Source organism: Dermochelys coriacea, chromosome 19, assembly GCF_009764565.3.
Source record: "Dermochelys coriacea isolate rDerCor1 chromosome 19, rDerCor1.pri.v4, whole genome shotgun sequence".
In the NCBI taxonomy this organism is placed as follows: Eukaryota; Metazoa; Chordata; order Testudines; family Dermochelyidae; genus Dermochelys; species Dermochelys coriacea.
In genome coordinates, this window is record NC_050086.2 from 12,821,323 (window position 1) to 12,845,435 (window position 24,113).

Consider the following 24,113-nt stretch of genomic DNA (forward strand, 5'->3'; position numbering starts at 1 on the left):
CTTCAATAGCTCAGACATAGATGAGGTTTTTCGCAGGAGTGGGTGGGTGAGATTCTGTGGCCTGCGTTGTGCAGGAGGTCACACTAGATGATCAGAATGGTCCCTTCTAACCTTAGTATCTATGAACATGAACGAATGCCAGGCTGGGCTGACTGAAATCAGTTATGTGAGACATAATAAGTGACAAGAGTCCAGCCAGACCCCAAGGAAGCAGAAACAACTGTACAAACAGAAAGAGCCTCAAATGAAGAGGCCTTATGCAGATTCATGCTGATGTTAACATGTCATCTCTAATTTGTTACAAATTAGGTACTTCAATCACAGCACTTCTTGAGGATAGTACAGAATGGCATTGGGATGAGTGGAAAGAAAAGAAACTTTAGGAGTTAAAGAAGTTGTCACAAGAACAGAAATCCCGAAATGTTCTGAGATTATGAGCCTAAAATCTCAGTTGATACAAGTTCCCATTTGTATGGGAGCTGTCCTGTTTGACGATCGCCTGGAGCACTAAACACACAACAGAACTACACTGATTTTGGAAGCAAAAATATTGGAACTTGTCTTTGGCTGTAAGCAGTTTCAGGGGTATGCTTGTGGACACAAAAAATTCCTCAAGTCAGCATATTCTGACCTTTGTCACCCTCACCCAGTTCATATGATTGTAGGCACGAAATAAAGCCCACTTCCTTACCAACACCCATGTGCGTCAGATCCTTATTACAGTAAACTCAGGAAGAATCAGTCATACTGAAACAAATATTATATTAATTTTATTCACAATTCCAGAAGAAAGCATCAGTGGTAGTTCAGTGTCAAACATGGGGCAGCTAGCATAAAAGGTTCAAGTATTAAATAGCAAACAATTTTCAAATGCTGAAATGAAAACCTCACTGTGAATTTCCCCATTTTGCTCATATTTCCAGTTCAAGTCATAGAAGTTTGAAAATATACTAGCTCATCACGTGATGGAGAAAATGTCAAAAAATTTAAAGCTTTCTGTGGTACCATTCCCTTAACAGGGCATAAAAGTAGCAGACAGGAAATCTTCTACAGCTGAACTGGTTTATCCCCTGGGCTGAATTCTTTTTCTTTGGTTGTATGATTTTGCTATCAGTGGTGCCGACTGCTTCTGTCCAACTCTAATGCGATTAATTACACAGAGCAGAAATTTGCTACCATCAGTTTACAAGGATGTTCATTTGTGATGAGACAGAAATTTGAAAACAAGACTCCCTGCTAAGAGGGATTAAAAAGAAAAGATCTGAACATTTTTGATTTCTAAAAAGGGGATGGGAATGCAACATACTGTACAAATATAACAAAAATCATTTAGAACTTCTGCTTTCCAATTGCCTTGCTAATCCATGTGTAATAATTGTCATGCTTTGTATTGCTGTGTTGATGAAGTCATAGATTTATCTTTGATTGTTGTTTTAAATAGCTGTTGTCTTAAAACTGAAATTCAGTCCGGCTGACAGCTGTTTTTTTGCTTATGTTTAGGGTCCGATCATGAAAACCCCCAAAGCAAGTGACAAGAGCCAAAAAATTTTTCTTTCTACTTTAAAGGAAATTAAAGAGCCGGTTTCAAACTAACAAACAAATATAATTCAAACATGTGCTTTCAGACCTCTTGCTTAAAGACAAATTGACTAGTATTTACAGAAGTGGCAGCCTTTATTCCTAAAATATGTCTGCACTGCAGCTGGAAGTGTGCTTCCCAGCTTGGGTAGACAGACATGCACTAACTCCACTTGAGCTAGCGTGCTAAAAACAGCAGTGTAGCTGGGGTCTAACCACCCAAGTTTGTACCCTGAGGTCTGGGTGGGTTTGTATTTAGGGGGCCTACCCCAAGCTGCTGCTTGTACTACCCCAGCTACGCTGCTATTTGAAGCGTGATAGGTTGAGCAGAGCTAGTGCATGTCCATCTACCTGAGCTGGGAAGCACGCTGAAGTAAAACTTCAGGTGTTTTACTTTTTTAGCTTTCCAATGAAATTATTGGAAATGGGATGGCAAAAAAATTTGAAATCTTGAATAGTTATTGTAAAGTTGTTTGTTTTTACTAAAAATAGATATATATGTGAAGGAATCGAGCTAATAATAGATGCACGTTCTTGCTTATTCTGCGAAGAAAGTGACCAGATTAGAAAAATAAGCACAAGAAGCATATTCCCGCTCCTTCTATCCCTAAACGGTTCCCTTCCTTCTTCCTGGCTAGAAGCTACCGCTATTGTTCTTCTTGAATAAACTCCAGGCAAGTACAAATTCTCTTTGATGCAACTGGCTAGAAAGCCCCTAAATTAAAGATCTCACTTCTCTCTGAATAATCCCAGTGATTGCAACCCTCATGGCTTGTTTCACTGATGTTCATTTTCTTTTTTTCCCTTTTTTGCCAGGAGCCAATGTGCTGTTCCTGCTGAGGGTCCCAATTTAGGGAAGGAAGGAAAACAGGAAACTCAGTAGGACCTGCTTATTGGGAACAGAGACATAGTGAAACACTGCACTCACACAGCACAATTCATCAGATAATGTCAAAGCACTTTACATAGATGGGTAAGTTGTATCCTGGTTTTACAGATCCTGGGGAGGCACAGTGATGAAGTGACTCAATGAAGATCACACAAGCAAGTCAGTGGAATAACCAGGACCTGAACCCAGGAGCCATGCCTCCCACGCCCCTGCTCTAACCACTAAGTAATGGTGTCTCAATTAGAATGTGAAGTGTGTCAGTGCATGAGATGTGCTACTTGTGATTCCAATTATAGGGACCCTTTGCTTAGGGTGAAGTTTACCATAAAATGAAAAGCTTCACCATAAAAAGGAGCCCACTGTATTCTAAGTCTCCCCACAGCATTTCTTTATATAGTACCAGTATGCTCAGACTATGATAATGAAATTGCACTCTTTGGTGATTATCCCGTTATCACACTGGAAATGTACTTATTTTATAAAGTGCATATCTGACCCAGCACCACAAAGCTGCCTTAAATTACTAAACTCTACTGCAGTGGTGTATGCAGTGCACCATCTGTTATTTAATATTTCAGATTAATCATAAAGACTCCCTACTTACAGTAGCTCTTCGGTGTGGAAGGCTTAAACTCCTTAACTCCTTGTACAAAAATAGAAAGCTGGGAGACATATTGCTCCACAAATTAATCCTACACTGAACAGATTCAGCAGCCTGGATTCTGCTCTATTTACAATTTTAAAGGACTTTTTACTTGACGAAGGTTACAGAGACCTTGCTATCAGAAGCTGAAAAGTAAAGTTGGAACATGGGTGTAGTGGCGGTATAGCTGGAAGACCAACAGTTGCCCTTATGTTTGTGTTACACAGTTGCGTTCAAAGCGTTTAAATAGAAGTTGGTAGTTTAGAACTTAGCTGTTGCGGTAGGTGTGGGACTAGGACAAAAGCAGCTACACTGGTGATGTAGACTCCAAGTACAATAGCTGGGGGGTTTTGGCGGTGTCTGAGAGCGGTTCATATCTTCCCACCATGCAATCCCCTGGGAAACTCATCCAGCATTGGTCTTGACTGAGGGCAAGCCTGACCCAAGTCACATAACATTAGCACTGCTATAGCATTCAGAAGTGCTAACTCGCTTACATACACCAAGGCTTGAGTGGTGGAATTCTATGAGGACAGATACTGTCTAAGCTCCTGAGGATCCCTCTGAATACCCCCTTCTCCCACATGCAAACAAAATCCCCAAGCAGATTTCTGATATACAACTACCCAATGAACAGGATGGCCAGGGATGAAGCCATGATGGTCCAAGGCATGGGAGATCGCAGAACAGAACTCTTGGGGATGGAAAAAAGTGATCACTTCCCCGAGGCTATATTGAAAGGAGTTTTCAGTGTAGTAACAATTGTGTGTAATTGTCACATATTGGGCATCACACAAGGGGCATTCTGCCTCTAAAAATGACACTGTCTCTTTTGGAAGAGCAGGAAATATTGCCAGTACTTTATTGGTACCAAAGTGTATGGATTGTTATGTATTGCACAGGGACATAGCGACACACTTTGTCCCCCCCGATACAATTACTACCTGTATCATTCTGGACAAGCTAGTTCTCTTACTTGAACCTCTGCCTTTCCTAAATAGGCTCAGAAAGCCTGGGACTGTCTGGTGCCATTGTCAAGTTGAGGGTAGGGAATTTTAAGCAGAGGTGGCTGCCTCGCTCTGTTCCTATTCTCTCTTGGCAGAAGCCTCATCTCAGTCCTGTATGCAAAAGGCACTTTTCCCTTTCCATTCAAATCCTCAGCCTCATCCAAGGAGCCTTCTCTGCCAATTCTGCCTGCAGCGATGCTGGAATGCTCCAAGGAACTCTTATATGACAGTGCCATGACAAGCTTTAGTCATTCAACACAGTACCTGCTGTTTAAAAACTAAAGCAAATGTTTTTAGGAGGTCCTGTTCACAATGGGAGGAGAAACATGCTAGCTACAACTGGGTTTAAACAGGACTGTTTAAACATGATGCTGCTCTTAAGGTGGTGAGGGTCTTAGTGAGACCACCAAATTCATGAATGCCCTTCACCTCAGTAAGATCTCCATGATATAGAGATGACAATAGTCCAAACTATCCCTCGTGGGCATGCACGAGCTAGGATCATTTTTCCAAATATCTTTAGCGTGGTCCACTCCCTCAGTAGATATCTCTGCCCAACCACTGCCTGTCTTAAAACAGAACTTCTTCCAATCACTGGCCTATCTTAGAGCTCTCTCCAGTTGCCTTTATCAAACCTGGTGGAATGAAGTCTTTTAAACTCTGCATTCAGAAAAACTGGAGCATGTCATACGAACCTTGTGGTCTGAATTGGAATTGCTACTTTCTTGCCAAAAATAACAAACCATCCCTGTGATGGAGCTGTTTTGACCCCCAATGCTGCAGTTCTGTTGGTCTGCAGGCATCTAATTAGCTGAGAGTATTTGAAAGCCAAGAGCAAGACGACGAACTGTGCGATTTTAAAACCAGTCTGGAAAGGGTCAGCAGTTGATTCATAGTGGTGAGGAATTCAAAGCATTGCTTTGAAGTGCAACCCGTCCCCCTTTGTTCTCCTACTGCCCCCCTCAAGTTTTAAACATATAGAATATATTGTACACGCTGGTGATAATTCAGACTCTTTCAGGCACTATCATTAGACAGAACAGTCATTTTGCTCATAGGGTTTTGCTTGAGATAGCAGCTCCTCTAATAAGATCACCCTGGATTCCCCTTATAACGGGAGGTTTCTTCTAGATCTTAAAAAGAGATCAATATACCAAAACCAATTTCAATTAGAAAATATAATCATCTCCTCTTCCTGGAAGTGACATCACCCCTATCCCAGGCTGGGGCAGGATTTTTACATCTTCAATATCCTTTCAACGGGTTTCACATTAAGTCAGTCTGAAACGTGATCAGGCCCCGCTTACAAGTGTTCCAGTCAGTCTATTCAGCACTATGTAAAGCAGGCACTAGGCGCTCGGTTGCTGATGCGGTCCCCCTTTTTCTCTTTGTTCCCTCTTGGCCTGCATCAGAGGGATCTTCTCAGTCTTCTTCTGCGGATTTGAACATGAGGATGGCATTGTAGATTTTCAGTGCTGGACCCAGCTTAATGCTCAGTATTTTAACTATGTCCGCCTGGTTCAGGAGGAGGAAGGCTTCACCGTCTATCTGCTGTAGGACAGAGAAACAGTACAAAATGAAGATTTCTGCCAGGAAACTTCCATGATTCCCTCCCCAGCTCCCGGCTTTCAATTAAATAAACATAATGTATTAGGTGCTGATGAAAGAAAGCAGGGTGACAAGCCTTGAGCCTTGAACTCCTGTATTTATCCACATATAGGCATGCACAAGCTAAACTTCCTGCACATGCTGCCCTTTTCAACATGATTCAATCCTAATGTAGAGGGACCATCTCTGGAAGTGAAAGCACCTATGCTGAGACTACTGATAAGGGTGCAGTTAGTGGCTATTACGATGGCTGGTTATGTCCATTAGGAACTATATTGTGGCCTAAGGATTACTTCCATTTTAAAATTCAGATGCAATCAAGGATCCTACGAACTATTCAGAAAGTAAAATCATACACCTGACACTCCAAAAAATCATGAAAAATCATGGAAAGCAAATCTCCAGTAGGATGTTATTCAGAAACCACACCAATCATGGGCTGGAGTAATACAACACTCTGCTACTTTATACAGAGCTTCTTGAAGTCCCATTAAAACTATTCAGGGCAAAACTTAAAGGTGAAGGATCTTTGACCTGCAGATCTGCATGAATGCTTTGGTCACAGATGCTGAAATCTCATAGCTGAGAAACAGTTTCCTGTTATTTAAAAGTTTGATTATTTTCAGAAGTACAATTCTGCTTATAAATATGGAATCTCCACGTAAGCAGAAAACAAAACAGATTCATGAAAAATCAGTTTCAAAGGCATAAAATGAGATTGCTTAGTTTAGGAAGGAGAAACGAGAGAGGTATATAAAACAATGCGTGGTACGGTGAAGATAAAGCGTCTGCTCCTATTTACCCTCCTTCATAATACAAGTGCAAGGGAACATCCAATTAAATTGAAAGGAAGCACATTTAAAACTGATTAAGGTAACCCTCTTCTTATGTTTTTACAAAATAGATATTTAAACTGCGGAACTCACTGCCACCAGGTATCACTAAGTCCCAGACCTTAGCAATTTTTTTTTAAAAAGGGAGTAGACATTTACATGGATTAACAAGAACATCCACAGTTACCCTAGAGAGGATAGTTATAATTCCTATAGACTCCTAGTGCTTCAGGGCATAAGCCAAATATTAACTGATAGAGGCAAGAAAGGCATTTCCATTAAAGACAAGTGGGACAAAGTGTGCTGAGTCAGGAGCTAACAACATCCTGTCACTCTGATACCCATTGGTATTATATTATTTGGTATTAATTGGGACCTAATTGGACAAGTAGTTGACTGAGGGTGTCAATTAACTGAGTAGAGCTACAGCTGAAGGGCTACTTGAAAGGGCAGCAGCCACAGCAGGTGGGACTATATACATTGACAGGAAGGAAGTGTGAGAGAGGAGGGAGTCTGAAGGAAGGCAGGACTGCTGCAGGAAAGCTGGCTATGGAATGTAAATACATGTAAATAAAACACTACAGGCTGTAGCCTGTTGAAAGAACATAATAAAGCACGGTGGTGAAGGGAACCTGGAGTGGTTGTGGTCTGTGATTAAGGCCTGAAAGGACTCTCTGGGGTACTACCCCATGATAGCAAACTACTCCATCAATGTCCATTACAAGGATCTGCAGCATCTGGCACGGGCCAATATCACAAATAGGGTCCTGGACTAGGCATGGCATGTTTCTGATCCAGGATGACAATTCTTACATTCCTAGGATTTTTTCTAACTGGAAATCTATTGGATTTTAACAATTGGCTGAGTAGCGTGGGTCTGTCTAATTACACTGGACAGTCAGGTGGGCAAGGTGAAGAACTGGGAGCCAGATCTTATTTCTATTCCCCTATTCATAAAAACACTGCGCAATCTTGTGCAAGTCACTTAACCTCTCTGTGCCTCAGTATCTGCAACTGTAACATGGGAATTCCAGCAATGCTCCCTAACTCATAAGGGGTCACACAACTTAATTCATGAATGTTTGTAAGGTACTCAGGTACAGGACTGCTGTGATGAGCACATTGGAAATGCCTAGAAATAAACAGAGAACTGCTTAAATAAAACCAAATGGATCTAAAAAAAAAATGTGTGCGGAAAAGCAGTTGTATAGTTCAGCATATTTTGAGGCTGATACAATTATTACGGCTTCACATTGATCCTGTTACTTTCTAAGTCATTTTATTTTAAAGAGACCCAGTCCTGAATTAGTCCCATACACAAATGTAATATCAATGCCTATGGTATACTATGTGTCACTTTGTTCCAGCCTGCTTGGCCTCTTTCTAAAATTCTTTGCACAATTAGTTCTCTTTAGTGCTAAGGTAACTCAATAAGAAAATAAAGCATCAACTTCCTCTCTTCCCCAAAGCCTGCGCTGGATTCATTTACCTAAACAGAATGCAGTTACAGGCCTGATTACAGCTAATGGACTATTCTAGTGGAGTTCAGAGGTTCTGTCACTCACACCTTAATTCTTGCCAGATTCTTGCTAAAGCTCAGCCCATTATTAAAGGGTTTTGATTTAAACCTGACAATTTAGTTTGAATACAAGTCTGAAAATACATGAACCTCTTTATGCCAAGGGTAGGGACTGGTGCTGAGCAGGGCTCTGGACTGCTGGAGGCAAGAGGTGAAATAGGAAGTAGCTATGCTGGAAATGAAATTAACTCTAATTACAAGATATAAAAAGTTCGAATGGTGGCTTTATTAGTAGATTTACCAGTAGAACCTCATTTATCCAAATCTCTATTTTCTGAATACTTTGTCAGGAATCAGGTTATTTCCCTGTGCTCGGTTACACTAAAAAGTCCCCTATTTATGAGGATAAATTCCATGTTCCCCCCTCTATTTAGTTAATGTGTTCCACTGTAATATTAACTTCTGTATAGTACTTTTTGAAAGCCTCAAACTGTTTTACAGAATGAAAATATGTATCAATATACATAACTATGAGCATGACTTCCATTTGCCTGCCACTGAAATGCAACCATCTCAGGGGTGCAATCATTTATGTATATCTGGATTTATTAAAAGTATGCCCATTACAATGAGCACTATGTACTATTATTTATTCGGAACCCAAGAACATGCTAAGTGCCTCGCAGAACATAGAGAAGATAAAGTTCCTATCCTCAAGAACTTACAATTGAAATAGACAACACACTGATGGTGCAAAAAGGAGGCACGAATAAGCGAGCTGATCAAAGGAGTGTTAAGTACACCTTGAGTTTCACCTGGAAATGTAATTGGAAGCCAATAGAGTCCAGAGAGCAAAGGTATGATTCATTAGAGAAAGTTTGCTAAGTACAAAACAGCCAGGTTCTCCAGTAGCTGAAGTTTTTGAGTGGTGTTGGAAGGCCAGGCAGAGTGTAGTTCAGAGTAATCCAACTTGGGATGTTACAAAGGCAGGGAAAACTGTGGCAAGATTTGCATCCAAGAGAAAAGGCTACAACTTCCAAAACAGCTGCAGATTCAAAAAAAGTCTCATCCGTTGTTGTCGCCTAGAAATCCAGGAACAGACAGCAATCTCTAAGAGAATCCCCAGGTCGCCAACCTCACTAACAAAAGCAGACATACCTAAGGCTGCGTGTCTGTCATAGAGGTCACGGATGTCACAGATTCTGTGACTGTCTGTGACCTCCGTGACTTCTGCAGTGGCTGGTACAGCTGGCTCAGGGTCTGCCTGAGCCAGGCAGCCCCTGGGTTAGCAGCAGCAGCAGTAGTTTGGGTGTGGGAGGGGGCTCAGGGCTGTGGCAGGGGGTTGAGGCAGCACTTATCTCGGGGAGGAGGGGGGCTCCCGGAAGCAGCCGGCATGCCCCTGCAGCTCCTAGGCGGAGGGGCCAGGGGGCTCTGCGCACTGCCCCTGCCTGTAGGCACCATCCCCGCAGTTCCCATTGGCTGTGCTTCCTGGCCAATGGGAGCCGCGGAGACGGCACATGTGGTGGGGATGGCATGTGGAGTCCCCCTGGCCTTCCCTCCCCTAGGAGCTGCAGGGACATGCTGGCTGCTTCCAAAGAGCTGCACAGAGCCAGGTAGGGAGCCTGCCAGCCCTGCGAACCATCCCCCACCAGCACAGGTCCCGGGCCACTGCCCCTCCCGCAGCACCAGCAGGTGTTCCAGGCTATGCCCTGCCCCCGCCCTCACCCCCTCCGTATCAGCAGGGGGGTCACAGACACCCCCCCCCAGCATCCGCTGCGCCCCTCGACCACCCCAGCCCAAGTCTTAGTTAGGGGTATATAGTACAAGTCATGGATAGGTCATGGGCTGTGAATTTTTGTTTATTGCCTGTGACCGGTCCATAACTTTTACTAAAAATATCCGTGACTAAAATGTAGCCTTAGGCATATCCCATTACTTGAAGGAGCAGATGAAATCTGCAGTGCAGAGCAGTGCAGTGCACTACACTACATGATAGTCCAAGACAGGACCTGAAGAATAACCTATGCAAGTTTAAATTCACCCTCCAGTTTTAAAGTTTTACTCATGCTGGAATTTGGCGAGGATGCTGCAGCTCCCCAGAAGTGCCACATTCTCTTTCATAAGCAGAAATCATAGCCTAATTAGGCACTAGGCACCATGACTCCAAATCAATAGAAAGGCAAGAGCCCGTGGCTGGCATTAGAACCTCCAGTGCTACAGGACAACACTTAATCAAGCTTTACTTACCTCTTCCCTGAATACCGAAGCTTGTTCCTTACAGCCAGGTAAACGCTGGACAAAGCTAGCCACCTAAAATATATAGTGGAAATAATGCAGTTAACACGGAGCAATTAATGGGACACCATCAACTTAAAAACCATATTTCCATCTTAGTATGTTCTGCCTATTACAGTTACAAATGACATCTAAAATGTCTATAGCTGAAAGTGATGATAGCAAAAGTCTCTTTTTCCATTTGTCTCCTCTGTGCATCTGATAGCACTGTGCGCATAGTCAATTCCACGGTCTCCCATGGAGAGTCCACCAGTTTCTCCCTTGCTGAAAAAGCCCTTACAAAACATTGACATTTTTTTAAGGATTTACAAATCAAATCAACCAACCAACCAGGAGGTATGATTTAGAGGGCGCTCTGTCAGAAAACAGAACTTTTGGAAATTAAGATAATTTAAATGAATTGACAGTGTCCCTAAGAGGCAAGATTTAGACAACTAAATATGTATCACTTGCCCAAGGAAGGGAAACAACAGTTTACACACATGTGAAAAGAGGAAGCACTAGGGAGAGAAAGGAACTACCATTCAGTTATGGTGAAGCAAGGGAATAGAACTACGACCAATGGGATAAAATGAGGAAAAGTTAATTTTGCATTGCGTAGGGGAAAAACTTTCTAATGGTGAGATGTGTTTGACTGTTGAATAGTCTCCCCAGGGATGTGGTGAAAGCCCCATGAGTTAGGTTATTTAAAACTGGACTATACAGTGCACTATATGGGGGAAGAGAGAGAGAGAAGAAATAGACTAGATGACTTTGTGTGTGTCGTTTCAGTCTCTAACTTCCATGGTTCATGGAAGATTTGTATATCAAGGCATAATCTGTTCAAACATCTCTTACTAATTGGATGCTTCCTACAGGGAATGGCTCTATTTCATAAGGCATGTTCACTTGAGTTGGTATAGACGTGACATTTCTCCCACCAATGCAAATGGACAAGTAGTTAAAAGGGACACTGTCAAATACTATTTCCTCTCTCTTCTTTTTAACTCCTGATTGCCCAACCCCATCCTCTCCTAAAAAGCATGGATACAAAATGCCTTCTCCTACTGATTCTAATGTTTCTGAATTTAGCAAATATTAATTCTTCCTTCTCGCTCCCATGAGACTATACAGAAACGAAGCAAACAGGGTTCCTTCTGTTTACAGAAAACTCCCATTGATTTCATTGGAACTGTAGGTGCCCAGCACCATTTAGGATCAGGCCCAGTGTTTAACTACTATTGCTGGGCCAGCAGGGAGAGCTCTGTTTCAGAAGATCCACACAAAAAAATGGTAACTTTATACAACAAGGAAATTTGGGGTTTCTGAATGATGAGATGTGAATCCAGCAGCCTAGGTTGTTTGCAGAGGTAATTTCTCCTTGGTTTCCCCTATGGAAAATGCCTAAAGAATTTAAACAAAATTAAGACCTCTCTATAGGTTTCTGAATTGTGCTACAGAATTTAATAGAAAAATCTATACTACATGTTCTAGTACACGCAACAGGGTGGTCTGTCTCCTTTAAAGGGCAGTGGGGCCCAGAGCTAGCCAACCCTATTCCATGATATGGGCCCTTTAAGAAAACAGATGTTTAAGGGGCTAGCAGATAAATTGGGAACGGGAGCGAGGGTTAATCAAGTGGCTACCCCTGAACATAATAAAAGTCAGCTATAAGGTGACTTTCAAGGGGCAGAGAAGAACTGCAAGGGAGCAGCTCCCTGGAACGGGAACCAGATCCTGGATACTGGTGGGATAGGGAAGCCTGCCTGAATCACTGCACAGACCAAGGGGGAGGGCTGTAGAGTCCTGAATGAAGGACTTGTGAATCCAGGCACCAGAGCAGGAGGAGACCTGTGGAAACGACTCTGCAGAGAGGCTGCAGTCAGATGGAATTGCGGGGGGGGGGATGGAGCTGGAACAAGTTGAATGGGAAGGCACCAGGAGAAAGTCTGGGCCAAAGAGGAAAGTAGATATTCTATAAAACAACAATTTAGACCCTAAGAGAGGAAATGTTACTTTATACTCTGGGCTGTAATAGGTTATTTGGGAGAACCAGGAGGGAACTGAGGGCAGGGTGTCTGCAGAGCGACACCATGCCGTGAGAGGGTATGTTGTGAGACCTGCTAGATTAGAATACAGTAATAGGAGGTTCAAAGGCTCTCATTGTTGAAGATCCTATGCCTGATTATGCATTCCCACTCCATCCACATATGGAGGGGAGTCCTCCTCACATAGCTCTCCACCTCCATGAGGAAGAAGGGCTCAGGTGCTTCATGCCAACAGCCTCCCCACTCCTCTGGCCCAGCAGAGGGTACTCTGCACTGTTGGGGGCTGCCTGGGAATAGAATCAGGGAAGGCTAAGGGAAGCAATGATGCATGGCCAAGAATGAGACTGGGGGAAGCTATAGTGCCAGGGACCCAGTGGGGGCTGTTAGCCACCAGAGTTGGTTTGGAGATACAGGACTTGTGCATGGATATCTCTGGCCTCCTGCAGATCTCCAGGGATCATCAGATTTGTGGGTGGGCACTAGGGCTTTTCCTGTGGGATGGTAAACTCCAACCTGCCCTTCCCACAGGGAAAGCCACAAAGCCCCCCACATGCTGTGTGGTGATCTCTGCAAGGACATGACAGAGATGCCCATGGGAAAAGTTCCCACCTGTGGCTCTGCATGCTAGGGAAAGAAACAGGAGATCTGATCCATAGGTTTTAGAGCAATTTCTAGAGAACATCCTGTGACGCTCTGTACCTTGGGGGAACACCCTGCACTCCCATGTTCACCTTTATAAAATGATTGTGTGGTATCCAATGCAAAGTTTGTCATGTCGGGTGTTTTTGGAAGGCTCATGATGCACTGAGCATTGTTGTTATAGTAATGTTATAGGTTATAATTGTATGTATATAGTTATGAGGCTGAAAATATGTCCTCATGGCATAAAACAAGGCCAGGCAAAACTCTCAGGAAGAGAGGGGCAGTTCACACCTCATCAAGGCGTGTATGGGACAAACCCAGCCCAGCCTCAAAGGAACAAAAGACACTGGCCTAGGCAGCAACAAAGGATCTGTTGGACTCTTGGGTGAGTCACCCCCCCTTCCCTTGGGGCTTGTCTACACTACCAAGTTTTGTTGACAAAACTTATATCAACACCCATAAGTCGACAAAACAAAAATCGCCAGAGGGTGTTCACACTTGCTCCTTCTGTTGACAGATCATGTCCACATTGGGGACACCATCATTGACAGGGTGAGCAATGCACCATGGGTATGTATCCCACAGTGCAGTGTTGTGGGAAGGCAGAGCTGATCACTGCACATCTTGGGATTCTCTCCGAGTTCTCCCACAACCCCGTCGGCTGCCGAGAGCAGCATCGTGAGTAGCTCTGTGAGCTCTCGGTGCGGAGGAAGGGCAGATCAGCCCAGCGGCCTGTCCCCCTCCCCCTGCAGCAGCTGTCTGCCCCCAGTTGGGTTCCTAGCACAGGGCAGACCAGGAGCACTCCAATGATTTGCTCTTTGTTTGTTCCCCAAAGGGAGCAGCGCCCAGATACTTCCTGGGGCTTTGAAAGGGGAGGGGTGCCTGCCTGCAGGGCAGCAGAGATCAAAACACTGAGCAGAGCGATCAGGGCAGGCATTGTGGGATACTGACGGAAGCCAGTTCTGTCGACAAAACAATCCGCAGTGTCTACACTGGCTCTTTGTCGACAATAAAGGGAGGGGAAAAGACAAAAGTCTCTTGTAGGGGTGGAAGTTTTTTGTTGCGACAAAAGTCCCATTGTAGTGTGTACGTTCTTGCTGTTTTGTCGTGAAAAGGCAGTTTTTGGTGACAAAACTTTCCAGTGTAGACAAGCCCTTGGCCAGTTTGGGACTACAGCGAGGTAATGTTCACCTGATTCTGAAGGGGGGGGCGGGGCAAAGCCAAGAGGGAAGAAAGAACATGATAAAAGGGAGAGACGTTTGCCATGCTCTTTCTCTCTCTTCCATTTTCATCTACAGACATCACCACCAACCGACTGAAGCGCTGATCAAAGGGGAGAGCCTGGCTGAAGAGCAACCAGTCAGCCTGTGATGAGAAGCATCTAAGTTTGTAAGGGCACTGAAAGTATTAAGATCAGCTTAGAATGCATTTTGCTTTTATTTCATTTGACCAAATCTGACTTGTGCTTTGACTTATAATCACTTAAAATCGATCTTTGTAGTTAATAAATGTGTTTGTTTATTCTAACTGAAGCAGTGTGTTTGGTTTGAAGCGTGTCAGAGATGCCCCTTGGGATAAGAAGTTTCTTTGTTAGTTTCTTTGTTAAATTGACAAACTCATATAGGCTTGCAGTGTCCAGCAGGCATAACTGGATACTGCAAGATGGAGGTTCCTAGGGTTGTGTCTGGGACGAGAGATATTGGCTAGCGTCATTCGGTTGCACAATCCAAGCAGTAGCTGGCCAAAAGTGCCCACTCACGTAGCTGGGAGCAGCTTACATGCCTGAGGCTGTGCGTGAACAGCCCAGGAGTGGGGGTTCTCACAGCAGAGCAGGGTAAGGCTGGCTCCCAGAGTCGAGAATTGGTGTGGCCTAGCAGATCAGCGGTCCAGATAACACCAGGGGAACATCACACATCCTCAATATCATGAAATTCTATAGGGCTTCTTCCATAAGGGTTGCAATGAGGTCTTAGATTTGAGCTAGGATACTGAAGTCTCCATAATTCTGGCATCTTTAACTACCCCTTTCCTCTGATGGATACTCCCTCTAGCATAGATCTCTATTATTATACCTGGTAACAATTTTGAAAGTAGTGGGATGCTGGAGTCTAAGCCAGTATGGGGCCTCCTTGTAATAACATATCAAAGTAGGATTGACAAGGCCATATGAAAATATGCAAATAGGAGCTAGTATTAACAAGAGCTTTATAATCCACATGCAGTTTGCACAAGGACAATCTCCCACAGCCTTCTGTATTAACATCTCATGAGGCATTAACTAATGAGTAATTCAAGCTCTGTCACATATTAATAGATCCCTGGGACTCGACCCTCCCAACCCTACCATCTAACTCCACTTTGAAAACATGACAGGAAGCTTTCAATAAATAACAAGCCCTCATTCAAATGACAGCTCTTTTTGACTGGTCAATATTATTGACGGAAAGCCTTTACTTGGGTGTCTCAGATTACTGCTGGTCATTCATTTCAGCTGCTCTCAGACTTTAGAGATTAAAATAAATAATTTTTCTTTAATGTGGGTTTTGTAAATTAAACAGAACTTTAGTTTCAGACTAAAGGAGAATTTTCAGAGTTCCGAGGCACCTGGCACCAATCACTGACCAACTACTGCCTGGCAGGAAGATGTTATGAGTCCAGGTTTCAAGGACCAGCTCTAGTTAATGTCCAGTAAAACCTAGCAAGTCCTGCTGTCTCTAGCTTCTTCACAGGCCTATATTACATTGTACATCCTGGTTCTCCAAGTGCTTCTTTCATGGACATCTCATTGGCTCCATAGGAATTCTGCAGGATTGGGTCCTTTTACTGATATTTAGGACAAAATCTGATGTGCCCTGTTATAACAATTGAGGCCTAGTAGGGCCTATTTTAATTGTTAGCCTAACTGGTGGAAAGTTGGTAAATGTTCATGAAGTGCCACAATGATCTGTTATATAAAACTGTTTAGGCAAAGCTGCAAGAAGGAGGCAGACAGACAGCCTTGATTTAAACAGAAAGGATCCACTGACACCACTCCAAGCACTGTGTTAAGAGGAGCGGAAACCAATTAACCAAAATTTGAGCATCAGAAATTAAGCCTAATTGGTGGGCAAAATAATGAGAGGATGGATTATTCCACCCACTATTTTGTTTGGAGCTGTTAAAGACTTTTTTTGGGTTGGGGGTGGGGAGAACCAAAAGCAAAACATTTTTTTACTATCGGTGCCGTTGCAGCAGGAGGATTGTTGCCAGGACTCTAGACCTCGATACTCCAGTGGGGAGGCCTGTTCATCATTACTGCACCAGCGAGGATCCCAACCTGATTTATGTTACATCCTGACATGTTTTCCCATCCCTCATGTGCTCCCTTTCTGCCCGCGTCTCTCTCCCTCTAAGCTTTTCACCTGATCCTGAAATGAACTGTACTGCACCGAACCCACATGGTGAGATGAGCCAGCCCATCCACCTCTGCTCAGCCTGAGAAGGGCCAGTGAAGGAGAGGGACCTGACCAGACCAGACCAACTGACTGGCATGCTGAGCCAGGATCCAGAACAACAGCTGTTATGACCAACCTTCTAGCCCAAAGTATCTGTCTGTGACTGACCAGGCGCCTTGTATCCTGAGATCAACAAAAGCTGCATTTCCCCCATCTTCACTATCCTCTCTCTTCTCTCCCTTCTGTGTCTGTCTGTTTTGTCTAAAGAAGGAAAGCAACTATCATTTCCAATTCAGAATTAAACAGCAAAACTAACTTTATTTCCTCACCAAGAAGGACTATTTAACTGAATAAGAGACTAACCAATATTCACTATATCCAAAAAGGACTTTCATAGGTTTTGATTAAGTTTGTTTTGCATAAATAATCAATTTCTGATTCAGTGCTCTTTACTTCGTTTTGATTCTTTTCCTTTTGTGTGGTTCAATCAATAAATGTCTAACCTTTGGCATGAATTTTATAGCGTTTGCCAGGGTAAGAAGCAGGCTGAACACCATTTAACATTGGGTTACGTCAACACCTTTAACTCTTTGGGCCCATATATTCTATCAAAACGAATATAATAGCCCTTAGAAATTCTCTGGTGTTGCTATAATTGACCTCCTCCTCCAAATCCTTGGTGGTCACTATCATAACATGTAGCAAAGACTGTAGCACAGACAAGCATAGTTTAGTGTATTCTGATGTTCAGTGCTCAGCATCTGTACTGCCCCGCCTCACCAAGGACACATTTTTTGGCTTGTACCCCACTCTGCTCTTTTATGAAAGAAGCCTCAACATTTTGTCCAAAAGAAAAATAACATTCCACTTGTTCTATTTGAATTAGCAGTATCAGGTGTAACAATTCTTGCCCTCCCTGGTTTTGCTGGATGATCTACTGGAAAACTGAAGTAGAAGCTTTCTCAGCTCTGAAAAGCAGGACATAGGGATGGTGAATCTTCTACAGAGAGATTTTTCTCTTGAAAGTTGGTTGTGAATTGAATTCAAACAAGTTTTCAAGAAACCAAAAGAGAGTCCCTGAGTTTTAAACAATCAGACTAAGTCAGTCATAGTGTAAAAGGCAGGACGGAAAAAACACTTGTTTGAAAAATCTATGAAGCTTCTCTATGGATCATAAAGAAGCAAAAAAGGTCACAAACTTTATTTTTTCTTTGCAAGACTTTTTCACCTCACAACCCACATTACCACGGATTTCCTCCTGTATGAGCTGGCCAGCCATCACGCTCCAGGAGTCAAGTCTCTGACACTTCAGAGCTGGTGGTGCAATTCTAACCAATGCCCCAGGCATCCAAGCAAAGAGAGCTACTCAGCACACAGCAGCGACATGCTCTATCAGAGACCACCTAACTGCAGGGGACACATCTTATTTACAAGCACTGCATCTCGTAAGCTAGGACTGCAAAAACGTATCTCTGACCGCACAACAACTGCCTCTCAGAAATCATGTCATACTGTGGCTGGTTTGGTTCTGCATGTGAGACAGGCAGGGAGAGGAAAGAAGAAGGAATCTAAGCACGCACAGCACAATTTTACTATTATCTGCAATGTAAAGTGAGTCAGCAGCAGGGAGGGAAAAGACCGAAGGAAGCCAGCGTCTATTGTCAGCATTTTGTTTCAGGCCTGAGAACGAAAAGGGTCAGGAATAAGCGGCTGGAAAAAGATCCATAATCAGGGAAACACCACACGGTTTGACAGTATGGGGTTAATTCAAAATTTTTTCAGGGACTCAAAGTAAAAACTTTTGGCTGAGCCAGTTATTTCCCTGCATGAGCCATCACTGCAAAGTAAACAGATAAACCACTGCCTATATAGGGGAGGAAAAAAGATGTCTTCCTATCAGCACTAGAGAAAAAAGGAGTGACCCGAGATTCCATCAAGCAGAACAAGTAGAAAAAACAGATGCACAGCACTCACCTCTTCCACGGTCCATTTGGCCACGCTCCTGGCAGTGAGGCCGGAAACCTCCGGCAGCAATCTGCAGTGCTGCTCCCAGCAGAGATGGAGGCGGTGGGTCGGGCTGGAGGACAGGGAGGGCATGAAGACAGACTGATGGAGGGCCTGCTGCAGAGCAAATTCTGTGTCTGGAAACAGAAACAAGAGGAGTCAGAGTCAGTAGTCAGTCCTCAATTTGAAGCAATACCAAAAAAAAAAAAAAAAAAGTGTGAGTGTTAATACTCTAAAAGGGGAGAAAGGTGGGGAGGAGCACAGACTGCTACTCTATGGCACACTGCACTCTGAGCATGCCCCCACAGAGGGGAAGAAAAAAACCAAAAGCAAGGCTGCCAGGCTGGCGATGTGATTGTTAGCTGTTTCTAGGCAAAATGACGTCCTGCTGCTAACACAGATGATGTTTGCAGCGTTTTATTGACAAGGTGGAGGAGTTCTGGTAACAGCATCTTTGGCTGGAAATAAATGGCACCATTCCAGTTCACAGCCCGTAACCGGCTTGCTAACAGTGAGATGCATGCCAGATGATGGCCTGGACCAACTCCCTCCCCCACAAGAGACTCCAAAGCCAGTAATGCTCCAGACACCAATATTTCTCTCCATTTGTCAAACGAGAGTGAGGCTTAAAAAAAAAAAAAATCACTCCCCCACCTCCCCCTCCAACCAAATGAGCTCACTTGATAAGTGCAGAGTCATGGTCCTAAAGGGATTTGTCTGGTTATACGATGGGAACTGACGCAAAAGGATGGAACAACACAGAACACGTTCCTCTGGGTTATAATGGTTAATGTTTATTGTCCCCTCTCCTCTCCCCACCAATACAAAAGGGAAGCATTTCTAAACCTTGGAATACTTCATGTAAGATTATGGTCAAGGTTAATGGTGCCACCATGTGGCAACAAAGAATTATGCTTTGCTACTTTACTGGCAAAAAAATAAAAGCGTATAGCAAAGATACAGCTTCCACCCTTGTCATCCCTCCAGGGCTGCTGAAAAGTGCTGGGTCAGCTCTTGTGATTAAAGTCCTGCAGATTTTATCCACAGAAGAGGTGCAGCTTGCCCCACATTGCCTGGCAATGTGCCTCATCCTTATTCTGGAGGACCACCCATAGGGGTGAGAAGGAACTGCAGAGTCCAGGGGCCATTTAGTTACAGTATTCGACTTCCTACTGAGATTACCAGTTCGTGCTCATTGTGGTGTTGGTTGGTGATGTTCCTGTAGAAAACAGACTGAGGTTATGTCTACACTGCAGTCAGAGGGAGGCATACCCAAGCGAGCTTTGGTCTAGCTAGCTCCAATAACAATAGCAACAAAGCTGGGCAGCACCAGCAGTAGGGTGACCAGACAGCAAGTGTGAAAAATCGGGACGGGGTGTGGGGGGGTAGTAGGAGCCTGTAAAAGAAAAAGTCCCCAAAATCGGGACTGTCCCTATAAAGTTGGGACATCTGGTCACCCTAACCAGCAGCAGCACAGACTAGCGGCTTAAGTACATCTCAGAGTAGGGCTGTAGCCGCAGGTTACCTAGGGAGTTTGAGGAATCCCCCTCCTTGGAGGATTCTAAGAACAGGTTAGACAAACACCAGCTAGGCTTAGTCTAGGTCAATGTTCCCCAAACTTGGGATGCCGCTTGTGCGGGGAAAGCCCCTGGCGGACCGGGCTGGTTTGTTTACCTGCCGTGTCCGCAGGTTCGGCTGATCGCGGCTCCCACTAGCCGCGGTTCCCCGCTCCAGGCCAATGGGGGCTGCGGGAAGCAGCGGCCGGTACGTTCCTTGGCCTACGCCCCTTCCCACAGCCCCCATTGGCCTGCAGCGGCGAACCGCGGCCAGTGGGAGCCTTGATCGGCCGAACCTGCGAACGCGGCAGGTAAACAAACCGGCCCGGCCTGCCAGGGGCTTTCCCTGAACAAGGGGCATCCCAAGTTTGGGAAACACTGCTCTAGTATATTTAATCTGGCCTCACTGTGGGGGGATGGAGTAGATCAGTGGTTTTCAACCTTTCCTCCCCCCCCCCAGCCCTCCACAACACGCTATAAAAATTCCACAGCCCACCTATGCCATAACCACTGTTTTTCGGCATCTAAAAGCCAGGGCTGGCAATAGGGGGTAGCAAGCAGGGCCACAGGGAGCCCCACAAAGCTATGTTGCTCAGGCTTCAGCTTCAGCCCTGGGTGGCGGGGCTCAGGGTCCAGGCTTCAGCACTGCACAGTGCAGCTTCGACTTTCTGTCCTGGGCTCCAGCAAGTCTAATGCCAGCCCTGCTTGGAGGACCCCCGAAACCTACTCAGGACTCCACAGGGGGCCCCAGACCCTGAACCGCTGGACTAGATGACCTCTTGAGGACTCTTTCAGTCCTACATTTCCACGATTCTATGAAATCCACTGGGGGGGGGGGTTTGGGAGAAAAAAAATAAAATCACTAAAAGATGGAGCACCAGAAGAAAAGCTCCAATGGAAAAAAACCCAAAGTTGCAAAGAAGAAAAGGCAAGTTTCAAAGACCTGCAGTATCCTCATCAGACCATGGGAAAGCAGCACAAGAAGTAGACCTTAGTCCAGCAGAGAGTCAATGCACTCTTCATTATTAGATACAGAAATCAAAAGGGGAAAGAGACAAAAATAAAGTCAGGTCAGGCAGTGATGAGAATCTCTCTCCATATATGAGAAAATACTGAAAGTAAAAAAAATACCCCACAAGATAGAATATTCTGCAGGAAGTAACCATCCCAAAATATAAAACAGGAGCTGGTTTATGTCCTTTTTGGGGTGTGGAGGGGAGAACTATAAATAGTCACAACTACCCTTCCCTCAAGGGACTGTGGGATAACTTCCAAAAAGAGACATAGTGAAAGCACTATATTTTGGATTATTTTAAAACTAAACAGGGCAAAGCAGAGGCTAGATTTAGGGAGAAATCCACCAGGGGGAGCACCAGTAGGTTTACCCCTTCTGCCCCCGCCATCTTTAACTTCCATGACTGTAAGATACATGTCATATGTCAAGCTATATATATTTTAAAAAGCAGAAAATTACTTATTCAGAGTTTAAAACCCCTCTTCACTCAAGTGCTTGTAAAAGATTTACAAGGGAGGGTATGGAAATTCCTCAGATTTATTCACAATATTTTACTGACATCATTTTCCTGTTTGGTCACTATTTCTTACAGTGTTGTTCCATCATTGTTATTTCATGTGGCATGTTTAGTTCCCTTGTCTATTCTCTCCTTCAGTCCCCTCCATTCCTCTAATATGTGTGGTTTTGCCCCAGTGTTAATCCTTCATACAATAACTTTCCTTTATCTTTGGAGCAGGGGAGGGTAAGGTAAATGTGTGTGTGTGTGTGTGTGTGTGTGTGTGTGTGTCTGCTAAAAAGTCTGCATGTGTATGTCAGGTGTTATAAATACTACTGAGGGATGGGGGTAATAACTAGGAATAATCAGAATTAAGATTTCTGGTTTTTTAAGTGAACATTGTGGGAAAAATTCCTAACTGTGGTATAGGGAGGTTATTTCACATTTAAAGAGGAAGCGGCAGAAGCCTTTCTGCCGGATGAGAAGCTGTTAATCTATGAATACTGATACATAATAATGGAATGAACATTGGAAGTGATTTGGTCAATGAGATATAACTGACGTGATCAGACTGTCCTGTGTGAATGTATTGATCTAACTAAGGCTTTGTCTACACTACCACTTTTGTTGGTAAAACTTTTGTTGGTCAGGTGTGTGAAACAACACACACATCTGACTGACTAAGTTTCACTGGCAAAAGTGTTGGTGAGGACAGCACTATGTCGGTGGGAGAGGCTCTCCTGCTGACATATTGGGGGTAGTTTAATTATGCCAGCAGGAGAGCTCTCTCCTGCCGCTGGACACAGCCTTAATAGGAGGCTGTAGAAAGAGCAAAAAGAAAGCCACAACACAGATCTTGATAAGCAGACTCAAGCACACACTTGGAAGACAATGGGGCAAGCTATTAGCTTCAAGGACCTTGTAATCTGTCTCTAACACACAGCAAGCCTTGTTTTGGCCAAAGCTAGGAGGGTTGAGATCAAAAGAACACTAAACAGTTTAAAAAAAAAAAACCTTTTCAGGAGGAGAAGAGGGAGGGAGCTCAGCCAGGGAGACAAGCTGACAGAGAGAGAGGGGGAGGGAGAGAGAGAGAGGCTCTGTGAAAGAGCCCCAAGGGGAGTTGGTTCTACCTGGGTACCCATGCCATGAGGAAAATGATTAGATAAGGTGTCAGTCAGACATGCATACAGTCTGAAAAGCTTTTGTTCTAAATAAACTGTATTTTGCTTTAAAGAGGCTGTGTGATCACTGTATTAACCAGTGTTATTGCTCCCTGAGGGAACAGAATGGCAGGGTCTGAGCTTAAGACATAATGAGATAATCATGGTTAATACACAGGGCACTGCAATCTAGGGCCTGCTCTGAGAGTGAGAGAATTGTATGATTCCACCTGCAGCCAAGTGATGGTTGGAGGCCCAAGAAAAGATGCACTACACAAGACCAGGAGGGGCTGCAGGTGCAGTTTGCCTAGTGACCGTTGTAAAGTCAGACAGGAAAAAGCCCTGAATAAGATACTATCAGGCACTGGTAGGTTAATGCATGACAGTAAATAACTTAATAGCGCTTTCCATATCTGTTGTCTGTGATTCTGTCTAAGATGAGCTTAACTGGAACAGATGGATGTTCTCTAGGAGGCCAGAGCCGCTTCTGGCTGGCAGGGGTATATATGACTGACCATAGTGATGAGCACCAGGTAAAGAGAAGAAAAAGTAAGGCATCTGCCCCAGCTTGTGCCTGTTTAGCTATTTTTTACTGGGACCTTACTACAATGTTAAATCCTGCTAAAAGCTAGGTCTGCGTGGTTATCTGAACTCATGTTTATAGTAAATCTGTAAGTTAAACATTCAGTTTGCAGAAGTACAACCAATAAGAACTTTTTCTTTAAAAACTGACCCACCACTTGCAAGAGGAAAAACTCTATATTCTCTCCCTTGCTCTGTTATGGCCTCTCTTATTTTCTGAAAACTAGAACAATTTTAAAAGCCTTAAAAAAAATCATCAGGAGTGATTCAAAACTGCTACCATGTGATGACTATCTGATGGGATCCATGGGAAAACAGACAGTGACTCTTAGTCCAGCTTCTAGTGTACACCTGTTTACCATAAAGCCATCTCAGTAGAGAGGTCAAGGAGTGAATGGGGAATGAACCCCCACTCCCCCTTAGAAACTAATTTTTCCATAAAAGGGATGAGGGTCTATCAGTGGGACAGTGTCAGAGGTCAGGCTAACTTGCCTTCCTGCTTCCTGGGCTGTAGCTGTGAAGAAGGGCATAACTCTAGGGCGTTAAATCTGATACCTCCAAGAGCCCTTAACATTGCTTTAATACATTTGTGTGGGGAGGGGATGACTAGGACTGTAGCACACACTTGAGATAATTGCCTGCAGCTAAAATGCAGCATTCACCAGAGTGAAGTACTACAGATTCAAAAGCTGTGAAGTACCAAATGGTTTGATTGTTTCTTTACCTAAAACACACACACAAAATCAACCAACCTTTCCCTTCGTATTCCTGTTTCACTAGCTGGAGCTTTCTATAGGCATGCGAGCACCCAACCCTGAAAGCATA

The 24,113-nt window shown here is 44.0% G+C and overlaps 1 protein-coding gene across 4 annotated transcripts in view; it reads right to left on the reverse strand.

The window, feature by feature from the left end:
* Positions 1-753: 753 nt before the first annotated feature.
* The window catches only part of LOC119845389 (lethal(3)malignant brain tumor-like protein 4), a 70,151-nt gene continuing 46,791 nt past the window's right edge, over positions 754-24,113 (reverse strand). For 3 of the 4 annotated variants that reach the window (XM_043506186.1, XM_043506189.1, XM_043506188.1), the window contains 4 exons: positions 24,041-24,102; positions 18,450-18,616; positions 10,325-10,387; positions 754-5,668 (listed from right to left, as the gene is read on the reverse strand). In XM_043506186.1, the coding sequence (XP_043362121.1) occupies positions 5,540-5,668; positions 10,325-10,387; positions 18,450-18,616; positions 24,041-24,102 (421 nt within the window). In that variant the 3' untranslated portion in view covers positions 754-5,539. The remainder of the gene's footprint in view (positions 5,669-10,324; positions 10,388-18,449; positions 18,617-24,040; positions 24,103-24,113) is intronic. The other variant, XM_043506187.1, reaches the window with a different exon arrangement.